A 17,452-nucleotide genomic window follows, 5' to 3' on the forward strand; every position below is an offset into this window, starting at 1 on the left:
GATTTCTGTTTTAGCAAATGAGTTGGCCAGTCTACTAAAGCGATATGAAGGTCAGTACATAAACGGCGAGATGCCACTTAAATAGCAAAGTCAGCAAATGGACATTATTTCCAGTCCCCTGATTTCCTTGAATTTGAATCCATGCCATTCATCTCAATAGCAAGCTGCAGCATGCTCTCCCCATAGAACAGGATTTCTTGCATGAGCTGTTGTTTTAAATTGGATACACCTAACTGTAGCTAAAATGTCAAAACTGGAATACTGAAAGGGGCAGAACAAACACAAATTTTACTTTTACAAAAATAGTGAAAAAAAAAATCAAAATAAAGTAGGTAATAGCATTATATTAGAAGGACCCTTTTTCACAATCCTCTTTGGAGCAGAGATGTTCCACTATGGGAGAAAATTAATTAAACTATGACTGGCTCATTTAGGGAAATGCATCACCACTGTCCAGGAAAAAAAACTTCAAGGTCTTTTTTAAAAATCAACTAGACCATATGAATGGAGGCCATGGTCACTGGAGGGGGCTCTTTAGCTTTCCCTTTCTGTCAGAGAACCATTGTGGATCAATATTGTGTCCCAAGATTTGTTCTTCAACCATAGGTTGAAAACCATGGGTGGGGGGGTCACGAGAAAGACCTGTCAATGTAACTTCCATGAACCATTCTTTACTCAACAGACGAAAACATTATTATGGAGCAAAAGAAAACTTTTTGATAAAAAAACAGAAAAAAAACCTGCTATCAGTTCTACAGATATTACTGTGGTAACTGGATTTGCAGATAAACTTGTTAATAATAAAATTAGTCTCGGTGTACTGCATTTTGAGAGATTGTCACCTCACTGTTTTCTAAATTCCAACCAAAGAGTAAATACAGGACTTTTAATGTTTCTCATGACACAGCAAGACTTACTCTTTCACCAGGTGGGCCAGGTGGACCATCATTGCCTGCTGTGCCCTAAAATAAAAATGAAAAAAACTGTTAAAAGCATTGACAAAAAACAAAAACAAAATAACATAATATTTATCTTCTACAATATTCAAGTTAAATATGTAGTCCTATGCCAGTCCCTTTGCTAACACTGCAAAAGTCTTATAAATGCAGATATTACAGATGGCAGCTTGGGATTGATGGATATGCCACACAGTTAATAGCTTGAAGTACCATGAAATATGTATTATTCCACCGTACCTTATCATTATATCTCTATACTATGTGTGCTTTCTATTTTGAGTTGTAAGAACTAGCAATTTTGAAGATAATTACCTTAAGACCTGGTTTTCCTGTAGGACCTCTTGGACCTCTAGCACCACGTGGACCCTAGTAGAACAAGAAAAATAAGCATTCTATGAAACACAACTCTTCACAATATAATAACATGATAACAGGTTGCTGTTTGTAAAGGCCTATAACAGGAGAGATGAAGATGAATAAAGAAGAAACTCACCGTTGGACCTCGTTGTCCCCTTGGACCTGGTTTGCCAGCTACACCCTATAGAAGAGCAATAGTGCAGTAGGTAAAACATTTTGTGATTTTGGATTAAGTCAGAAACACAATAAAAGCCAATAAATACTGAACTGTACATCTAAACGTATTTACTTTATTTTAAAGTAAATATGGGTAATATGGGTAATGTTTATAAGCTACAGTATATGAAGAGGTATTATGGTTTAAATGACCACCTAACTCAATCATCAGATAAATATCAAATAACTTAAATGTGCCAAATATTGATGATGCTTAATTGGTGCTATTTCAACTTTATAAAAATGAATTAAGAGGTCTAACTAACATATGACAATGAATATCAATTGGCATTGGAACATCCTGCTTGGAGTTGAACCAGGGACCTGGTGTTTCTGTGCTGTCTGCATTGTCGCTGCTCTGTGCGCGCAGATAGCTGAGATCCTGGTTCTCTCCTATTGCTATCCTTGTAATTACAAGTAGGCATGACTTGTATCACCTGTTTCCAATTTGGCCCCCGATGATCAATGTAAGGGATTAGGCTGCCTATATAACCCCTGCTCTGCACTGACTCATTGCCCAACTTAGATCTATTCTGAGATAGTTCCATGTTGCGCTTGTGAACTGATTTACTGTTCCTGACCATTACCTGTCCTTGACCTGTGCTGATTTGCTGCCTGAACCGACCTTGCCAGATTACTGACTATGGCTGACCTGGCATCATACGAGTAGCAGAGGGCTCCTCTTGACTCAAAAGGCGGTTGTTATAGGCAGAAGTGTTATCCGAGCCGAGACCTTGGGGTTTGTTTTAAATTGATTGATAAAAAACTGATATATAGAAGGAGCACCACACATAGATGAAGCACCCCCATTGAAAACATTGAAATACAAAGACTGAGCATATCATCCTTGAACCAGTGGATGGAACTGTAACTATGTCATATTTTTCTTTTAAACACCCTGTGCTTGATTTGCTTTTCTATTCTGCTTCAATAATTATTAAAGGGATATATAGAAGAACGGTTCTTGAATTTATCATACCCGAGCTCCTTTTTCGCCGTTGGCTCCTGCAAATCCAAGGAAACCTGTAGAACCCTGACAAGATATAAATATATTTGGTATGAATATGCAAATTTATACAGTAGAGAGAATGGTACTGATAAAATGACCTCCATGCACCTAGAATACATGATTGTATCTGCAGAATTAATTTCTTACCAGAAACATGCGCGTCCGGAAAGCATAGAATAGATCAGAATAATTCATCAAACCAGCTGGAAGTCAATGCAGTTAATTAGCCTTTTATCTCAATCCTAACACCCAGGGAGACTTATTAGGGTTTTTTTGTTGCTTTCTGACACTTTGGGTGGCATTTTGTGTTTGTAAAAATAAGTAATATGCAGCAATGGCAAAATAGGTATACATATATATCTAAAGCTGGCCATAGACGCAAAGATCTGATCGTACAAATCAAGGATTCGTAAGATTTTCGGACTGTGTGTGGAGAGTCCCGACATTTTTCGTCTGGTAGAGATCAGTCGTTTGGTCGATCGGACAGGTTAAAAGATTTTTGTCGGCTGCGGGTAATATCTTTGCGTAAATTGCTGATCCTATGATTTTCAGAGGGAGAACGTCACTAGCTTTGTTGGACATAACTTCATATGATTGCTGTCAGGGGCAGAACATCGGCTGATCTGTTCTTTTATACTTTATTTGATCTGAATGGTTAGTGGCAGGTCGGGAGATGGGGTAGTCCGATCGTAAGTTGATTCGTACGATCAGATCTTTGCGTCTATGGCCAGCTTAAGATGCATGAAGTTTACACACGCCATTTAGGCCTGCCAATGATATACTTTTTGGAGAATCTGTTCTATGCAGTACTGAAGTCTAGGGCAGTTTGTACAGGATTTTCTCTTCTTGTGTGCAATGGTTTTCACTGGCTGCTCCATTTTACTCCCACACTGCAAAAACATCCAGGCAGGTTAATTGGCTTTTGATGAAAGTGACCCTAGTGTGTATGTATGCATGGCAGGGAACTGCATGCTAAAGTAGGGCAGGGACAGATATGAATAATGAACACTCTCTCTGTAAAGCAGAGAGTAATATGTATCCATTACATAAATAAACAGGAAAAATTAGAAGGGGAATTATTGAATTTCACATACACACAGTTTCGAAAGTACTTTCCTAATGAAACGGCAGAAATAGTTTTGGGCGGAAAGAATAAAAAAAATGTGTCACTTTTCGATAAGATAATTCTAAAAGAGCCTCACTGGAGCTATAGAAGTCTATCCAAGGCCTCTGTAGTACCAGATGTACATATCTGTTTGTCCGATAGCAACAGAAACACTTTGATCTCATAGAGTGGCAGAAAATCTCTTCAAACAAGTAGAGAACAAGACAGTGGAAACAAATCGATCTGACAGTCAGAGTAAAAATGAGGCAGATTTGCAGAGGGTCAGGTGGTTTTTCTAACTCACCGAGGACCTGACTGGTTAATTTATTGCTCTCAGTCAATAAGTATAGCTGAGATACATGACATTTCTCCACCTTGAGCATTTAGAACTATTAATCAAATGGACAAGGAGGAATTTCATAAGCTCTTTAATTCAGGAAAATGCTTCTGTGTTGTTTTTTTTTTTTACCTTATTTACAATTGACTAGACCTTGGCTGCTGTATGGTTATGTGTCTCCTGTCAGAATAGGGAGATGGGCTCACATTCACACACAGGAATGAGTAGAGACTGTGGGATTTTACTTTTGTGAGTTCTAAATTCACATTTTAATAAACCTGCCCCATACTTTACTCATGTTCACACTCACACGCACAATGTAATTTGTAGGTGGAAAGAGACCCATCATGTATCATAGATAAAGTAACCATCATCATAATTTTTAGGTCTAAAATAATTAATGCTCATATTTATTTGTTGTACCTTCTAGTACAACAAATAAACAGGAGTAACATAAGCTTTATGCAACTACAATTGATGTGAATGTTAAAAATGTCTGCCTTTTACCTTGGGACCCTGTCGACCTGGGTATCCTGGCAATCCTGGGACTCCAAGTTTACCCTGAAATACAGCAACAAACAAATTGTATAAGATCAGCATGCCATGGATTTAAATCGCATGGATTTGGAATGTTGGGTAGAACTAACCTTTTCACCAGCAAGACCAAGAGGACCAGATTCTCCTGATGGACCAGCTCTTCCTTTTGGACCTTCTGGGCCATCTTCCCCTCTAGGACCTAAAGGCCCAACTTCTCCCTGAAAGAAGAGTTCAGTTTCACATACAGAAAGCAGAGGAGATTTCCCTATTCAGACCTAAAGGCTCAACTTCTCCCTGAAAGAAGAGTTAAGTTTCACATACCGTAAATACTCGAGTATAAGCCGAGTTTTTCAGCCCCCAAAATATGCTGAAAAACGCTACCTCGGCTTATACTCGGGTCAAGCGCAAAAACGGTCGCCGGTGTCTAAGAATAGTTGCAGGTGTCTAAGAATAGTCGCCGGCATCCAAGAATAGTCACAGGCGTCCAAGAATAGTCGCAGGCGTCCAAGAATAGTCTCCAAGAATATACGCTGGCGTCAAAAAATGGTCGCCGGCATCTAAAAACCGAGACGCCGGCACCTCCAATGGGAGCAGAAACCCTCAATTTTTTGATTGAAACTTACCAGAAGCTGCTACATTTCTCACCTTCGGCTTATACTCGAGTCAATAAGCTTTCCCAGTTTTTGGAGGTAAAATTAGGTACCTCGGCTTATACTCGGGACGGCTTATACTCGAGTATATACGGTACAGAAAAAAAAAAATTCCCTACTCAGGAAGAAAACATACAACTGAGCTGGTATGAACTGATTTTATATCCATCTCTGATACAATGGCCTAAGCAATAGGAAGTCAATGCTCCAAAATAGGCTAGAAAACTGAAAGTGAATGCAATACTATTACAGGGTTTACTACAAATGAGTGAATGCCATAAAAGCAAGACGGTTTTCTACTGTCTATTTTTTTCTTGAAACCCATTGTACTCACTCTGTCTCCTTTAAGACCCATGTCACCCTTAAATCCTGGAAATCCATCTTCACCCTTAAAGAGAATGAAAACAAATTAGTCATCAGTATAGGCCTATAAACATTTGAACATGATCATATTGAGATTCTGTTTTCCTGTTTCCACAATTTTACCTGTTACTGTCTGCAGCAGTAACTGGTTTACACTTTACACTAGTGATGTGCATTTGCAACAACCATTTATATTTGTCTTCACTACAATAATCAAAACATTATTTCTTAGCATACATGCATTTGTAATTATGGCTGCAGGCTGCCATTTTGCTTGCCACAAGTAAGATAATCTGTACAAATGCCAAAAGTAGAAACATCGGTTAACATGATAGTGTTGGCCTATTGACATGATATCAGTATGACAGCTCCCACTGATATGTAAAAAAACGAATATATAGAGCGGGATTTTATGCACACAGTAAGGGGTGTTGGCTCTTAAACATTATACAAATGTTATTTATAATTAATGGATGATAAACACTGCTTATAAACATGTACATAGGGTATGTAGGCTCACAACATGTCTATTTTTTTATTTTAAAAAATGAACTATAAACATTAAAAAACACTAGCTTCTTCTAAGAAGAGAACCATGGCTTTTAAATGATAAAGAGTCAATATGCATGTGTGTGTTTTACCTATGTCCAGTAAATACTGCTTGTGTTTGACACTGTGGCATTTTTTTTAATAAAAAGAAAATCTATAATTGTAAATATAATTGGATTTTTACTACTGAGTTTCATATGTACCAAAGTGTGGTATTTTGTGTTAGGGAGTTGCTATATAGTTACATTCCCATTATTCTGTTGATGGGCTGCAGGGGGTGAAAGGGAGGCGGGGATATCACTCCAACTTGCAGCACAGCAGTAAAGAGTGACTGGAGTTTATCAGAGCACAAATCATATGACTGGGGGCACCTGGGAAACTGACAATATGTCTAGTCCAATGTCAGATTTCAAAATTAAATATAAAAAAATCTGTTTCCTATTTTGAAAAACAGATTTCAGCGCAGAAGTCTTCTGGAGCAGCACTATTAACTGATTTATTTAAAATAAAACATGTTTTCCTGTGACAAAATCCTTTTAACCAAATGAACCTTCCCAGTAAAATGGGAATCTACCAAAAGAGGCGATGTAACTCTTAACAATTAGAATTTAAAGTCACTTGTAAATGTAATTTCAATATATAGCAGTAACTCTCTTTCAATCCTCTCCCTGATTAGTGATGGGCGAATTTATTTGGCAGGCGCGAATTCCCACGATTCGCCGTTGGCGAATAAATGCGTGAAACTGCCACGAAAATTGCGGTTTTTTGGACGCCGGCGCAATTTCGGCAAAAACGAGACGCTGTTTCACCAATTTTTCGCCGTTTCGCGAATTTCGTCGGAAATTCGCTAATTTTTCAACGAAACGCCCCAAATTCGCCCATCACTATCCCTGATTACTGATACCACTGAAACATTGTTAATCCTTTATTGGCTGCTTCAGTCAAGACCCATTCCCACAATGCCTTGCATGTTCAGTGAGAAAACCTGAAGAAGAAGGAGACTAACCGAGAAATGTTCAAGGCATTGTGGGAATAGGAGTTGTGGAAATAGGAATCTTGGCAAGAGGACAGCTGAGTTCTGATAAACAATTACGATTATTATTTAATTTACAAATAAATTCAGAATAATAAATATTTTTGATTAGTGGCATGAAAAATATATATATTTTATTTTATGTAAAATAAACAGAGTTTCCCTATTTGAGTTTAAATAAACTTAAACAACACAAACTCCTCCTTATCTGTAAGAGTGAGAAACAGGCAGCAGGTGGAGGAAGGGAAGGATTTGTTTATACTAGGGATGTGCCAAACCTGGATTTAATATGGGATACCAATGAACCCTAATACTTTTTGCACAAATCGCATACACCCAAATTGTAAGTGTTAACCAAAGCAAATTCAAACACTCAAAATCATCCGAACTATACCACGAACAATGTAGGTTTCTATAAAAATATATTACTTTAAACAGCTCATATGTAAAACCCTGCTTCACCTAAATAAACCACTTTTATAAAAATATACTTTTTCAGTAGTATGAGCCGGTAAGTAATCCTAAACAGAAAATTTCCATTTTAAGTATCAAGGGCCGCCCCCTGGAATCAAGCGATTCACAGTGCACACAAACAAACAGATGCAGGGGGTGGGATGGGATGATATAAAGGCATAAACTGAACATGGCCCTTTAAGTAGAGAACTTTGGTCTTTAAGATCTTATAGGTTCTTTTCCCATTCACTATCATGATCTGTGTGGTAAAGAACTATCCAATGCTTGGTGTAGCTTTAAACTGCAATGCAGTGAAGAGAGGCTGATTTACACGATATGTATGGATAATCTAGCTATGGCATTATAAAACACATTCATGTTACAATTTCCAGGAAACTATAACTTCTGGTTTCTGAACAAGATGGAAAGTGGACCAAGAAGATATTAAATTTAATGCCCCTGGAAGTTAATTCCGCCTATCCAGCTTTTCAAATACATAAACCTGGATAGCCGGATCGACATCTATTTATTACATGTCATCATTGACATACTGACCCACTCCTGGTTGGGCCATGCAATTTATTGCTTCTTACCATTTTACATACCTGCCTTTAAAAAATAGAAGCAGATTATTATTTCACTGATCACATTGAATTAACTAACTTAAGGTTGCTAACATAAGAAAAATATATGGTTAATTATCTCTTTTGGACTGTATTGATAAAACCGAACATTCTAATTCATTTCCATAGTACTTGTGGTTTATATACCTTTTCTCCTTTGCCTCCTTTCAATCCTCGGACACCATCTGCTCCCTAATTTAAAAAAAAAAAACAAGCAAAAAAAAAAAAAAAATAAGGTAAGATGTTTGGGATCAATATAGACATAGTCCTTTGTAAACAGCAAAGTTTAACACCAGCTCTTAAGCAAGTGTCAATACTGGATACTTAACAAGTGTCAATACTGGGCTCTCTATAGATGAGATGAAAGAAATACTTGTCAAACTGAACAAGCTAAGAGATGAGTTTTCTTTTGTGATTCTGTCAGTGTTTAGTTTATTTTTGACTATATAATAACAGTATCAGCCCCGTTTGTACAACATTGCTATAAAAGAATTCTGTGTGGGTATATCTCTTATTTAACAAACACTATAAAGCCACACACACAAACAGACATCCTACCCAAACTGTACAATAATCTGCTTTGCCCCAAAAGCTAACAATTGGATTTATAGGCCTCTAGTGCAGCTACACCACAGTTAATTAGACAAAACAAACAAACAAAAAAACACTGGGGTGGTTCAGTTTGATGAGTGTCTTAAATAAATACTTATGGTGGAAGTCCACCAATCAAAACAAGGGGCCAATCTGTCAGATTTGTGCATTCTGTCCAACACAGTCAGTCAGTCAGGTACAATGGAAGCTGGACCCTGCGAAGCCAGCATTAGAAACTGAGTTGTTGTTAACCAGTAAAATTCAAGAAACTTACCTTAACACCTCTAGGTCCAGGGTAACCAATTGGGCCTTGGGGACCAGCAGGACCCTACAAAATATATATATATAATTTTTACAGTTGCTACTGGGAAATTGTAATTCAGAGAACATCTCTGATTTATAGTATTTTAAAGAGAATAATATAAAAAATATCAACCCCTGCAAACATAACAAAGACTAAAATTATTTAAGGTTATATATAGGAAATAAAATCAGATGTAACTACAACAAAAAAATATATAAATAATGTATGGACTAACTGTGAACCTATATCAGTTCTAAGGCACAGTGAGGCATAGAATCTCTGCAATATGGTGTATTAGGCTGTTATTTCAGAATTAACCCAGATCCCTTCCTTTATGAAATGGATAGAATTTATCCTTACCGCTGCTCCCTTCTCTCCTGTGGGGCCTTCTTTACCAGGATGTCCCTGAAAGAAAAGAGAAGCAAAAAGATTATTGAAAGTGCCATGTGGTATAGCCTTTCCTTTCAGTAATAATAATCCCTGACCTCCAAACCTTCAACAATCCTTGAGTTAAATACAACTAAATATACAGAACACATGAGGTTTTTATTAGGGGCTCTGAAAAGGTTTGCAAGGAAATATGGTGAGAATACTGCATTGGTCTTACGCTTATAGAAATGTACATACAGTGGGAATGAACTTTAATTACAAAATGATGATGATGGAAGTCATTTTTATGAAAGTCTTTATAAAAAAGCAGCGTTGCTTTGGCCTTTATTCTGTTGCATGTAAAGGGCAAATGGAAGTAGTTTGCTACTGAAATGGTTTCATTATGCACAGTGCTGAATATAATACATATTTAATCACAGTAGTACTGTTGTTCAGCATTAGACTTTCAAGACATACATTATAAGGCAGTTTTACAGCAATTACTCAATATTTGCGGGGAATTGGAAAAGTGGGCATTTATGGTAATTTTGGTAGTTATCTAATTATTCCTTCTATCTTTATAAATACATTTACTTTCCACCCCTTTGATTTGGTGAATTGTATTCATGGTCATAAACATATTCAAAGTAATTAGACAAGTGATATCACATCCAATCTAGTTCCCCAAACAATGTGAGTGCTGCAATGCAAACCAATTGCTAGGTTTTAAAGGACAAGGAAAGTTAAACTAAAGAAGTAGGCCAGAAATGTTGCACATTATGTTTTGGGCTTCTGTACCAGCCCAAGGCAATCACAGCCCTTTAGCAGTAAAGATCTGTGTCTCCTAAGATGCCCCAGTAGCTCCTCATCTTCTTTTCTGCTGATTCACTGAACATGCTCTGTGCTGCTGTCACTTACTGAGCTTAGAGACCCACTCACAATTTACAGTACACATAGAATATGAATGTCACAATATAAGGGTGATTAGTAAGTAATATGGATAATCACTCCATGGCAGCACAGAAACCAGTGCAACTAGCATCAGAATTTAATAATCAGCCCTGTAGCATCAGTTTATTTTAAAGGCCAACCTCATTTTCTGCTTGATAATTTGTGACGACCCCTAAGCTTAGCTTCTCAACAGCTGCTCAGAGCCCACTGAGCATGTGAGTGTCACAGACACTTTCCAAGATAGTGACTCCCTATGACAAGTGTGAAGTCTTGGATCATTGCTGCTATTAAGAAGCTGAAACTTTAGTCTGATGCAATAAGTTCAGTATATATAACATGCCAGTTTTAGCCATATTAATTGTTATGGTTTAGTTCTCTTTTAAGCTTTGATGATCATAGAGTACATACAAAGAACTGGGACGTTAAACATCATTTCTAGAAAGCCCCTTTTGATGAAAGTAGGGGTATAAAACACAAGGGACATACCAAAGAGTAGTAACATAATTTTATTTAAGGGCAGCACATTTAATTAGGGGCAAAAAGTATGCGTGAAGTTCCTGTATTGAGCCATAAAATAAAACAAACATGAATGATGTTTTGGTGAATTACTTAAAGGAACTGCCAATAATTCACTTAGTAGCAGTCACATAGGACTGACATAATTTCAAACTAGGATTTTCTGCTTTTGAGATTATGTTACCTGCTAAACCACAAAAGCAATTAGAGCAAATTAAAATACCTCAAACCAGGATATTGTATATGTATCACAGCTTCTGCATCACACGTGGGTACAAGGTATCTTGCCTGGGCCTCTAGTCCCAGACAATTCTGTGCTATATATAAAACAATGGTCTGTCCTTGTTCTCTAAATATATCTGAAAGGTTCCACTTACAGGTGGTCCGTCAGCTCCAGGTAATCCAGGCAAACCAGGCTTTCCGTGTGGACCCTGTGCACATAAAGACACATTTTAATAAATACTGTACATATATGAGATATAAATTATAAAAGATAACCTGGAACAACTATATTGTCACTTACAATTTTGCCACACTATGGGGTAATTTCATTAACATGCATAAGTTAATGCGTAAACTCATAACAGCAATTAGCTTCGATCAGTTTAGTGCAGTCTGACTAATGAAAAAAACCTGATTGGTATTTATTAGCACTGGTGTTCAGTTGTTCATTTACCCATATGTCTTTGCATCTATTCTCTATAACAGATTGGTCCAACCGAAAACCCACGGGCCATATTTATGGCCCAAGACCAAGAACCTTTAAAGAGGCTCCTCTCTTTATAATATCTGGTCCCCACAATAAAAATGCTAAATTCCACACTCCAGGGTTACATTTATACTTTGAGGCAAAGATTCTAAATCAGCAGTTTTCATTTTTTGTTAAAGCTACAAATCCCTGCAGCATCTGACAGCTGCTGGAGGATTCTGGGACTTGTAGTTCAGCAACAAACAGGAAGCCACAAGCTGAAGATCAAATCTTAATCTAAAAAGACATAAGCAATGCACAAAAAGGCATTATAACTGCAGTTTTTAGATCATAGTAAGAAAAAAACAGAGACATTACCTTCTCACCAGGTGGACCGATGGAGCCTTGTGGACCGGGGAGACCCTGGAAAGAAAGAAAATATTATATCCCAATCTCATTCATCACAGAATGTTAAGAACAGACTTGCAGTGTACGGTATAGCCGCACTCTCTCACATTCCTGAAGCCACACACTGCAGCCAGGAGCTGGACTTACAATCCCTTATTATTCTTTACACTAACATTTCAGAGCAGTTTGGGAAAGGGCTCAGGCACCTTGTAGAAAGCCAGCTTTATCTGATGGTGCTTCACTAGGGGACTGGCTGTGGTGTTTTGCAGAAATCAAGAAAAGAGCACTAATACATTAACTAATAATTCCTTTAAATCAATGAAAATGTAAAATCATCTAGCATTGTTAATAACTTAGGCCTAATGAAAAGAAAAGCCTGGCAAACTGTCTATATGAATTTGCATATTTAGGGGCACATTTACTAAGCTCGAGTGAAGGATTCGAATGAAAAAAACTTCGAATTTCGAAGTATTTTTTTGGGTACTTGGACCATCGAATAGGCTACTAAGACCTTCGACTTCGAAGTAAAAATCGTTCGACTATACGACCATTTGATAGTCGAAGTACTGTTTCTTTAAAAAAAACTTTGACTACATACTTCGGTAGTTTAAACCTACCGAGATACAATGTTAGCCTATGGGGACCTTCCCCATCACTTTTCTGGGGAAATTTGAGGGTGTTGAGGTGTTGACTTTGTTGGCCCTTACCACTTCCCTTGTTAGAGAGGCAGTTTTCTACTACTCATATAATTATACACTGCTATACTCTTCAGCTCTGCTTACAAATAAAGTGGCCCTCGTTGAATGTCACCAATTTAATTTAATCACCCCTTTATCTAATGGTGTAACCATAGTGGGAGGAGGTCCGACGGCAGGGTCCAGATCAAAATGGGGCCATTTATAGTCACACAAAAACATTTTTTGCTGAGGGGGGCTTGTGGTAATAAAGTCTGTCATTTGAGTATGACATTTAATTAAACATTAATTTACTAAATCAATATGGGTCATATTAATTAATATCTGCTTCTGGGTGCGCCTTAATGAGCTCTTATAAAAGCATTGCCAACAAAATGATAGCATCCAATGGATTAATAAACACAAATGACATAATAAAATAAATGTAGCAACCATGTAGTAGTCATACAAACAAAGGCTGCAGAGGAAAATGGATCCTCTTTGAAACACTGTGACTTAAGACTACTAAAACGATTTCAAAAATATTATGTCATCAATATGGATTGATGCTACCTTATTTCGGGCAGTAGTTGGGGTATTACATATTCTACTCTGAATTTTAAATCATATATCCAAGATCAGCATCATCAAGGGCAAATAAGGTCTTGAGCTGTATTAAAAGGGGCATAGAGTCAAGGGAGGAGGGGGTCATTCTTCCACTGTATAGAGCACTTGTAAGGCCCCATCTAGAATATGCCGTACAGTTTTGGTCTCCATCACTCAAACAGGACATTATTGTATTAGAGAGGGTACAGAGAAGGGCAACTAAGCTGGTAAAAGGTATGGAAAATCTTAGCTATGAGGAAAGACTGGCCAAATTGGGGATGTTCACACTGGAGAAGAGGCGCTTAAGGGGAGATATGATGACTATGCATAAATATATAAGGGGATCATATAACAATCTCTCTAATGCTTTATTTACCAGTAGGTCTTTCCAGCTGACACGAGGTCACCCATTCCGATTAGAAGAAAAGAGGTTTTGCCTAAATATTCGGGGTTTTTTACAGTGGGAGCTGTGAAGATGTGGAATTCTCTCCCTGAATCAGTTGTACAGGCTAATACATTAGATAGCTTTAAGAAGGGGTTGGATGGCTTTTTAGCAAGTAAGGGAATACAGGGTTATGGGAAATAGCTCATAGTCCAAGTTGATCCAGGGACTGGTCCGATTGCCATTTTGGAGTCAGGAAGGAATTTTTCCCCCATCTAAGGCAAATTGGAGAGGCTTCAGATGGGTTTTTTGCCTTCCTCTGGATCAACTGGCAGATAGGTAGTTAATAAAAAAAAAAAAAAAAAAAAAAAGGTTGAACTCGATGGACATGTGTCTTTTTTCAACTTTACTTACTATGTTACTATGTTACTATGTATGTATTAAGACATTACAGTTCACACAATTGGAAATAAATGTTGACGTGACATTGAACAGGAGAATTAGTGCTTTTATATTTACAGTCTTTTTAGTCTCACTGACCAAAAGGAAACCACCATGTCATCCAATTACCACCAACAACAACAACAGACTGAAGTCATTTCTCAAAAGTACAAAAGGGCAGCCACTTTAGTACAGGAAACCGTGATTTCCCATTAGATTGGCCTGCATATGTCAAGAAAAACAGTGACCTTAAAGAACAAATGCACAGGATACTTACTTGAGGGCCTGGAATTCCTTGTTGACCTGCAGGGCCAGGTTCTCCTTGAGGACCCTAAAACATATACATAGACAGACAGATTTGTACATTGTTTATATAGAAAATAATTGCATCTAATTGACCTGGAACATATAACATATAATAACATATTGTTAAATGATAAACTTAAGTCACACTTTTGATTTCAAGATCTATTCAGTATAAATGCTGACTGGGTGTATGATATTGACATTGAGAGAAAGTGAAAAGTGATTCTGCAACACTAGACAGGTTATTTTTCTACCTTGAATAAACTCACAACTCGAATATATGCTTATTAAAGAAAAAACTCAAATGTAAAAACATGAATCAGTGCAATCGCGGGAAAAACTTGAATACAGGTATAGGACCTGTTATACAGATTGCATGGGACCTGGGGTTTTCCAGATAATTAGTCTTTCCGTAATTTGGGTTTTCATGCCTTGAGTCTACTAGAGAATCATGTAAACATTAAATAAACTCAATAAGCTGGTTCTACTTCCAATAAGGATTAATTATATTTTAGTTTGGATCAAGTACATGCTACTTTTTTATTATTACAGAGAAAAAGGAAATAATTTAGAAAAAAATTGATTATTTGTATAAAATGGATTCTATGGGAAACGGCCTTTCCATAATTTGGAGCCTCCTGGATAACAGGTTTCCGGATAACGGGTTGCATTCCTGTACTGGAATTGATTAAGGTATCAGTGAAAAAATCTCGAATAGCTCAAATTGATTGAGTTTTCGAGTGCAAACCACTGAAAAAACCCCGGACATCATGACAGCTAAAAACATCTTCAAATGGTTCAAGGCACCTCTGCCATTGACTTCTACATGACCTCGACAGGTTTTAGCTTGAGTATTTTCAGATTCAAGCTTTCTCGAAAAACATTTCAGTTCAAACTTTTTTTTTTATCCTGAAAAATTCAAGTTTTAACTGAAACTACCCTCAAAAACTTGAATTTTTCGGGAAAAACAGAACTCAACTTTTGATAAATAACCCCCTAGATGTGCAATTCATAAGTAATGTGAAATGAGGAGCGAGAATCCACAAATGTACTGTATGAATCTAAACTAAAACTTAATTATATGATATTTGGCAAGACTGCATACAATAAGATAAAAGTACTGTACAAACAGTGCAACATGAGAGAGAGAGCATGAGCTTTATAATGGAATATTTAATTTGAGATTTAATTTATCATGAAACCATGTTAAAAAGGATCTGTAAACTAACCAAGTTTCCTTTGGGGCCTGGAGGTCCATCCACACCAGCAACGCCCTGAACAATGAAAAAGAACAAAATGTGCATTAGTTCATATATGCTTGATATATAGAATATTTGAATATAAGGCCATAATAAAAAGGAGCAGAGGCTGTGTGTCTCAGTGCCTAATAAAAATACTAATAAAGCACTTATGCAATGTAGTGAAATTAAATAATGTTAATTATGAATCAATTCCACAATAACAAAGGGAAAAACGCTACAACTGAAACATAAGTCAGTGTCTTCTACCAATACTGCAGGCCTTTTTGCATATATAGAAATAACAAGTGGATCTATTGATAATTTAACGAGATATAAACGGTGTCGGTATTATTTTATTAAAGTGAATTTACCATGTGCCATTTCTATAGACACATTCTCCTTTCATGACAACGTATTTTCATTTTATTATACACTTTGGCTGAATATGAATCAGCTTCTTAAGAGGTGGCTGCAAGTGTAGCCCAGAATCCTCTGGTTGAAGTTAAATATGTATGAACTTATTACACTGACTGGAACTACTTATGCTTCCCAGTGCTTAAAATGCTTTATTATGATCAGAGTGTAATTTAGGATGTCAGAGAATCCCAGACACAAATCAGTGCACTAAAACCCTCTCCTTCTTCATTATGTTCTATACTAGCAAGAGGCATGCAGGGTCCATACAATTGTTTATATTTTTGGAGATCTGTGTGACTTAATAATATTTTGAACCAATCATTAAACAGAAATCATACCTTCTGTTTTTACTTTGTGCATATGTAACTGAATACATAATTGTGTTCTACCCCCTACTCTCCTAAATTTGATGAAGGTGCTATGTATTCATCTGACAGATTTAGTCTTGCCATCAGTCGCCTGGTTAAAGCCTCCTTTACATCTACCATAGCACACTACTGGAAGTAAGAAGAGAATAAAAAATATTGATGATGTTTCAAAGTATTGATGATGTGCCAAAACCTAAAAAAAATATTTCTGAATTTGAGGACATGATCTCTAGGGTTAAAAAGTTTTCATAATGCTGCTGCCGCTCTGGAGATCGCCCTTTTTTGTTTTACACTATTTACCTTCCAGTGTTTCCTTTTAGGTGGCTCAGTCATGATTCCAGTACCTCAAAGACTGTGGAGTTTACCAGAAAGTGGGAAGGGTTTTACGGAATGTTTCCAGAGCCTGGGCATACTACTGGCATGGCCAGAGGAGATGGAGGTAGGCCTCAAATTCCCCGATCCTATATTAAGCAATGTTGTATAATACTTTTCAAAATCATAGGGCTGGCCTGAGAGGGAATTTATTATGAGAAAAAAGGAGACCACCTGGTATCCCACGCAGCCTCTCTTTGAGCAGCATGCAGAGTTGTCTTTTAACAGCTACTACAGGTTCACAGGTTAAAAAGACCAGATTTTGTTCACCCCTTTACTGGTGCATTGCAAACCGCTGACTCATACTGGAACGAGCCAATCAGAACAGTAATCTGTACGCGACAGCATCTCTGTGTTGGTGGCAGCTTCCAAAAAGTTACATTGAGGAGCTCACAAATAATCGAAACATGTAACCAACAGTACAAAAATGCACAAAGACTGTTTGTGAAACAGATTGTCCATCCACTACAGCTGAACTAATTTTGTATAAAATCAACTTAAAGGTTTCCTAACTTTTAGCAGAGACAATATCTGGTTTTATTGTTTCTTAGTTATAATTTGAATTCTGTATGGGGTTAAACACAGTGTTGGTAATTACATTTGTATTTTTATGATACTATTGATAAG

The 17,452-nt window shown here is 37.1% G+C and overlaps 1 protein-coding gene across 5 annotated transcripts in view; it reads right to left on the minus strand.

Moving 5' to 3' along the window:
- col11a1.L (collagen type XI alpha 1 chain L homeolog) overlaps positions 1 to 17,452 on the minus strand; it is a 126,370-nt gene that overhangs the window by 45,933 nt on the left and 62,985 nt on the right. For all 5 annotated transcript variants that reach the window (XM_041590577.1, XM_041590574.1, XM_041590578.1 and 2 more), the window contains 14 exons: positions 15,657 to 15,701; positions 14,399 to 14,452; positions 11,989 to 12,033; positions 11,300 to 11,353; positions 9,447 to 9,491; positions 9,057 to 9,110; positions 8,339 to 8,383; positions 5,505 to 5,558; positions 4,631 to 4,738; positions 4,491 to 4,544; positions 2,512 to 2,565; positions 1,453 to 1,497; positions 1,272 to 1,325; positions 918 to 962 (listed from right to left, as the gene is read on the minus strand). In XM_041590577.1, coding sequence (XP_041446511.1) covers positions 918 to 962; positions 1,272 to 1,325; positions 1,453 to 1,497; positions 2,512 to 2,565; positions 4,491 to 4,544; positions 4,631 to 4,738; positions 5,505 to 5,558; positions 8,339 to 8,383; positions 9,057 to 9,110; positions 9,447 to 9,491; positions 11,300 to 11,353; positions 11,989 to 12,033; positions 14,399 to 14,452; positions 15,657 to 15,701 — 756 coding nt within the window. The remainder of the gene's footprint in view (positions 1 to 917; positions 963 to 1,271; positions 1,326 to 1,452; positions 1,498 to 2,511; positions 2,566 to 4,490; positions 4,545 to 4,630; positions 4,739 to 5,504; positions 5,559 to 8,338; positions 8,384 to 9,056; positions 9,111 to 9,446; positions 9,492 to 11,299; positions 11,354 to 11,988; positions 12,034 to 14,398; positions 14,453 to 15,656; positions 15,702 to 17,452) is intronic.

This window comes from Xenopus laevis, chromosome 4L (genome assembly GCF_017654675.1).
Source record: "Xenopus laevis strain J_2021 chromosome 4L, Xenopus_laevis_v10.1, whole genome shotgun sequence".
Taxonomy (NCBI): domain Eukaryota; kingdom Metazoa; phylum Chordata; class Amphibia; order Anura; family Pipidae; genus Xenopus; species Xenopus laevis.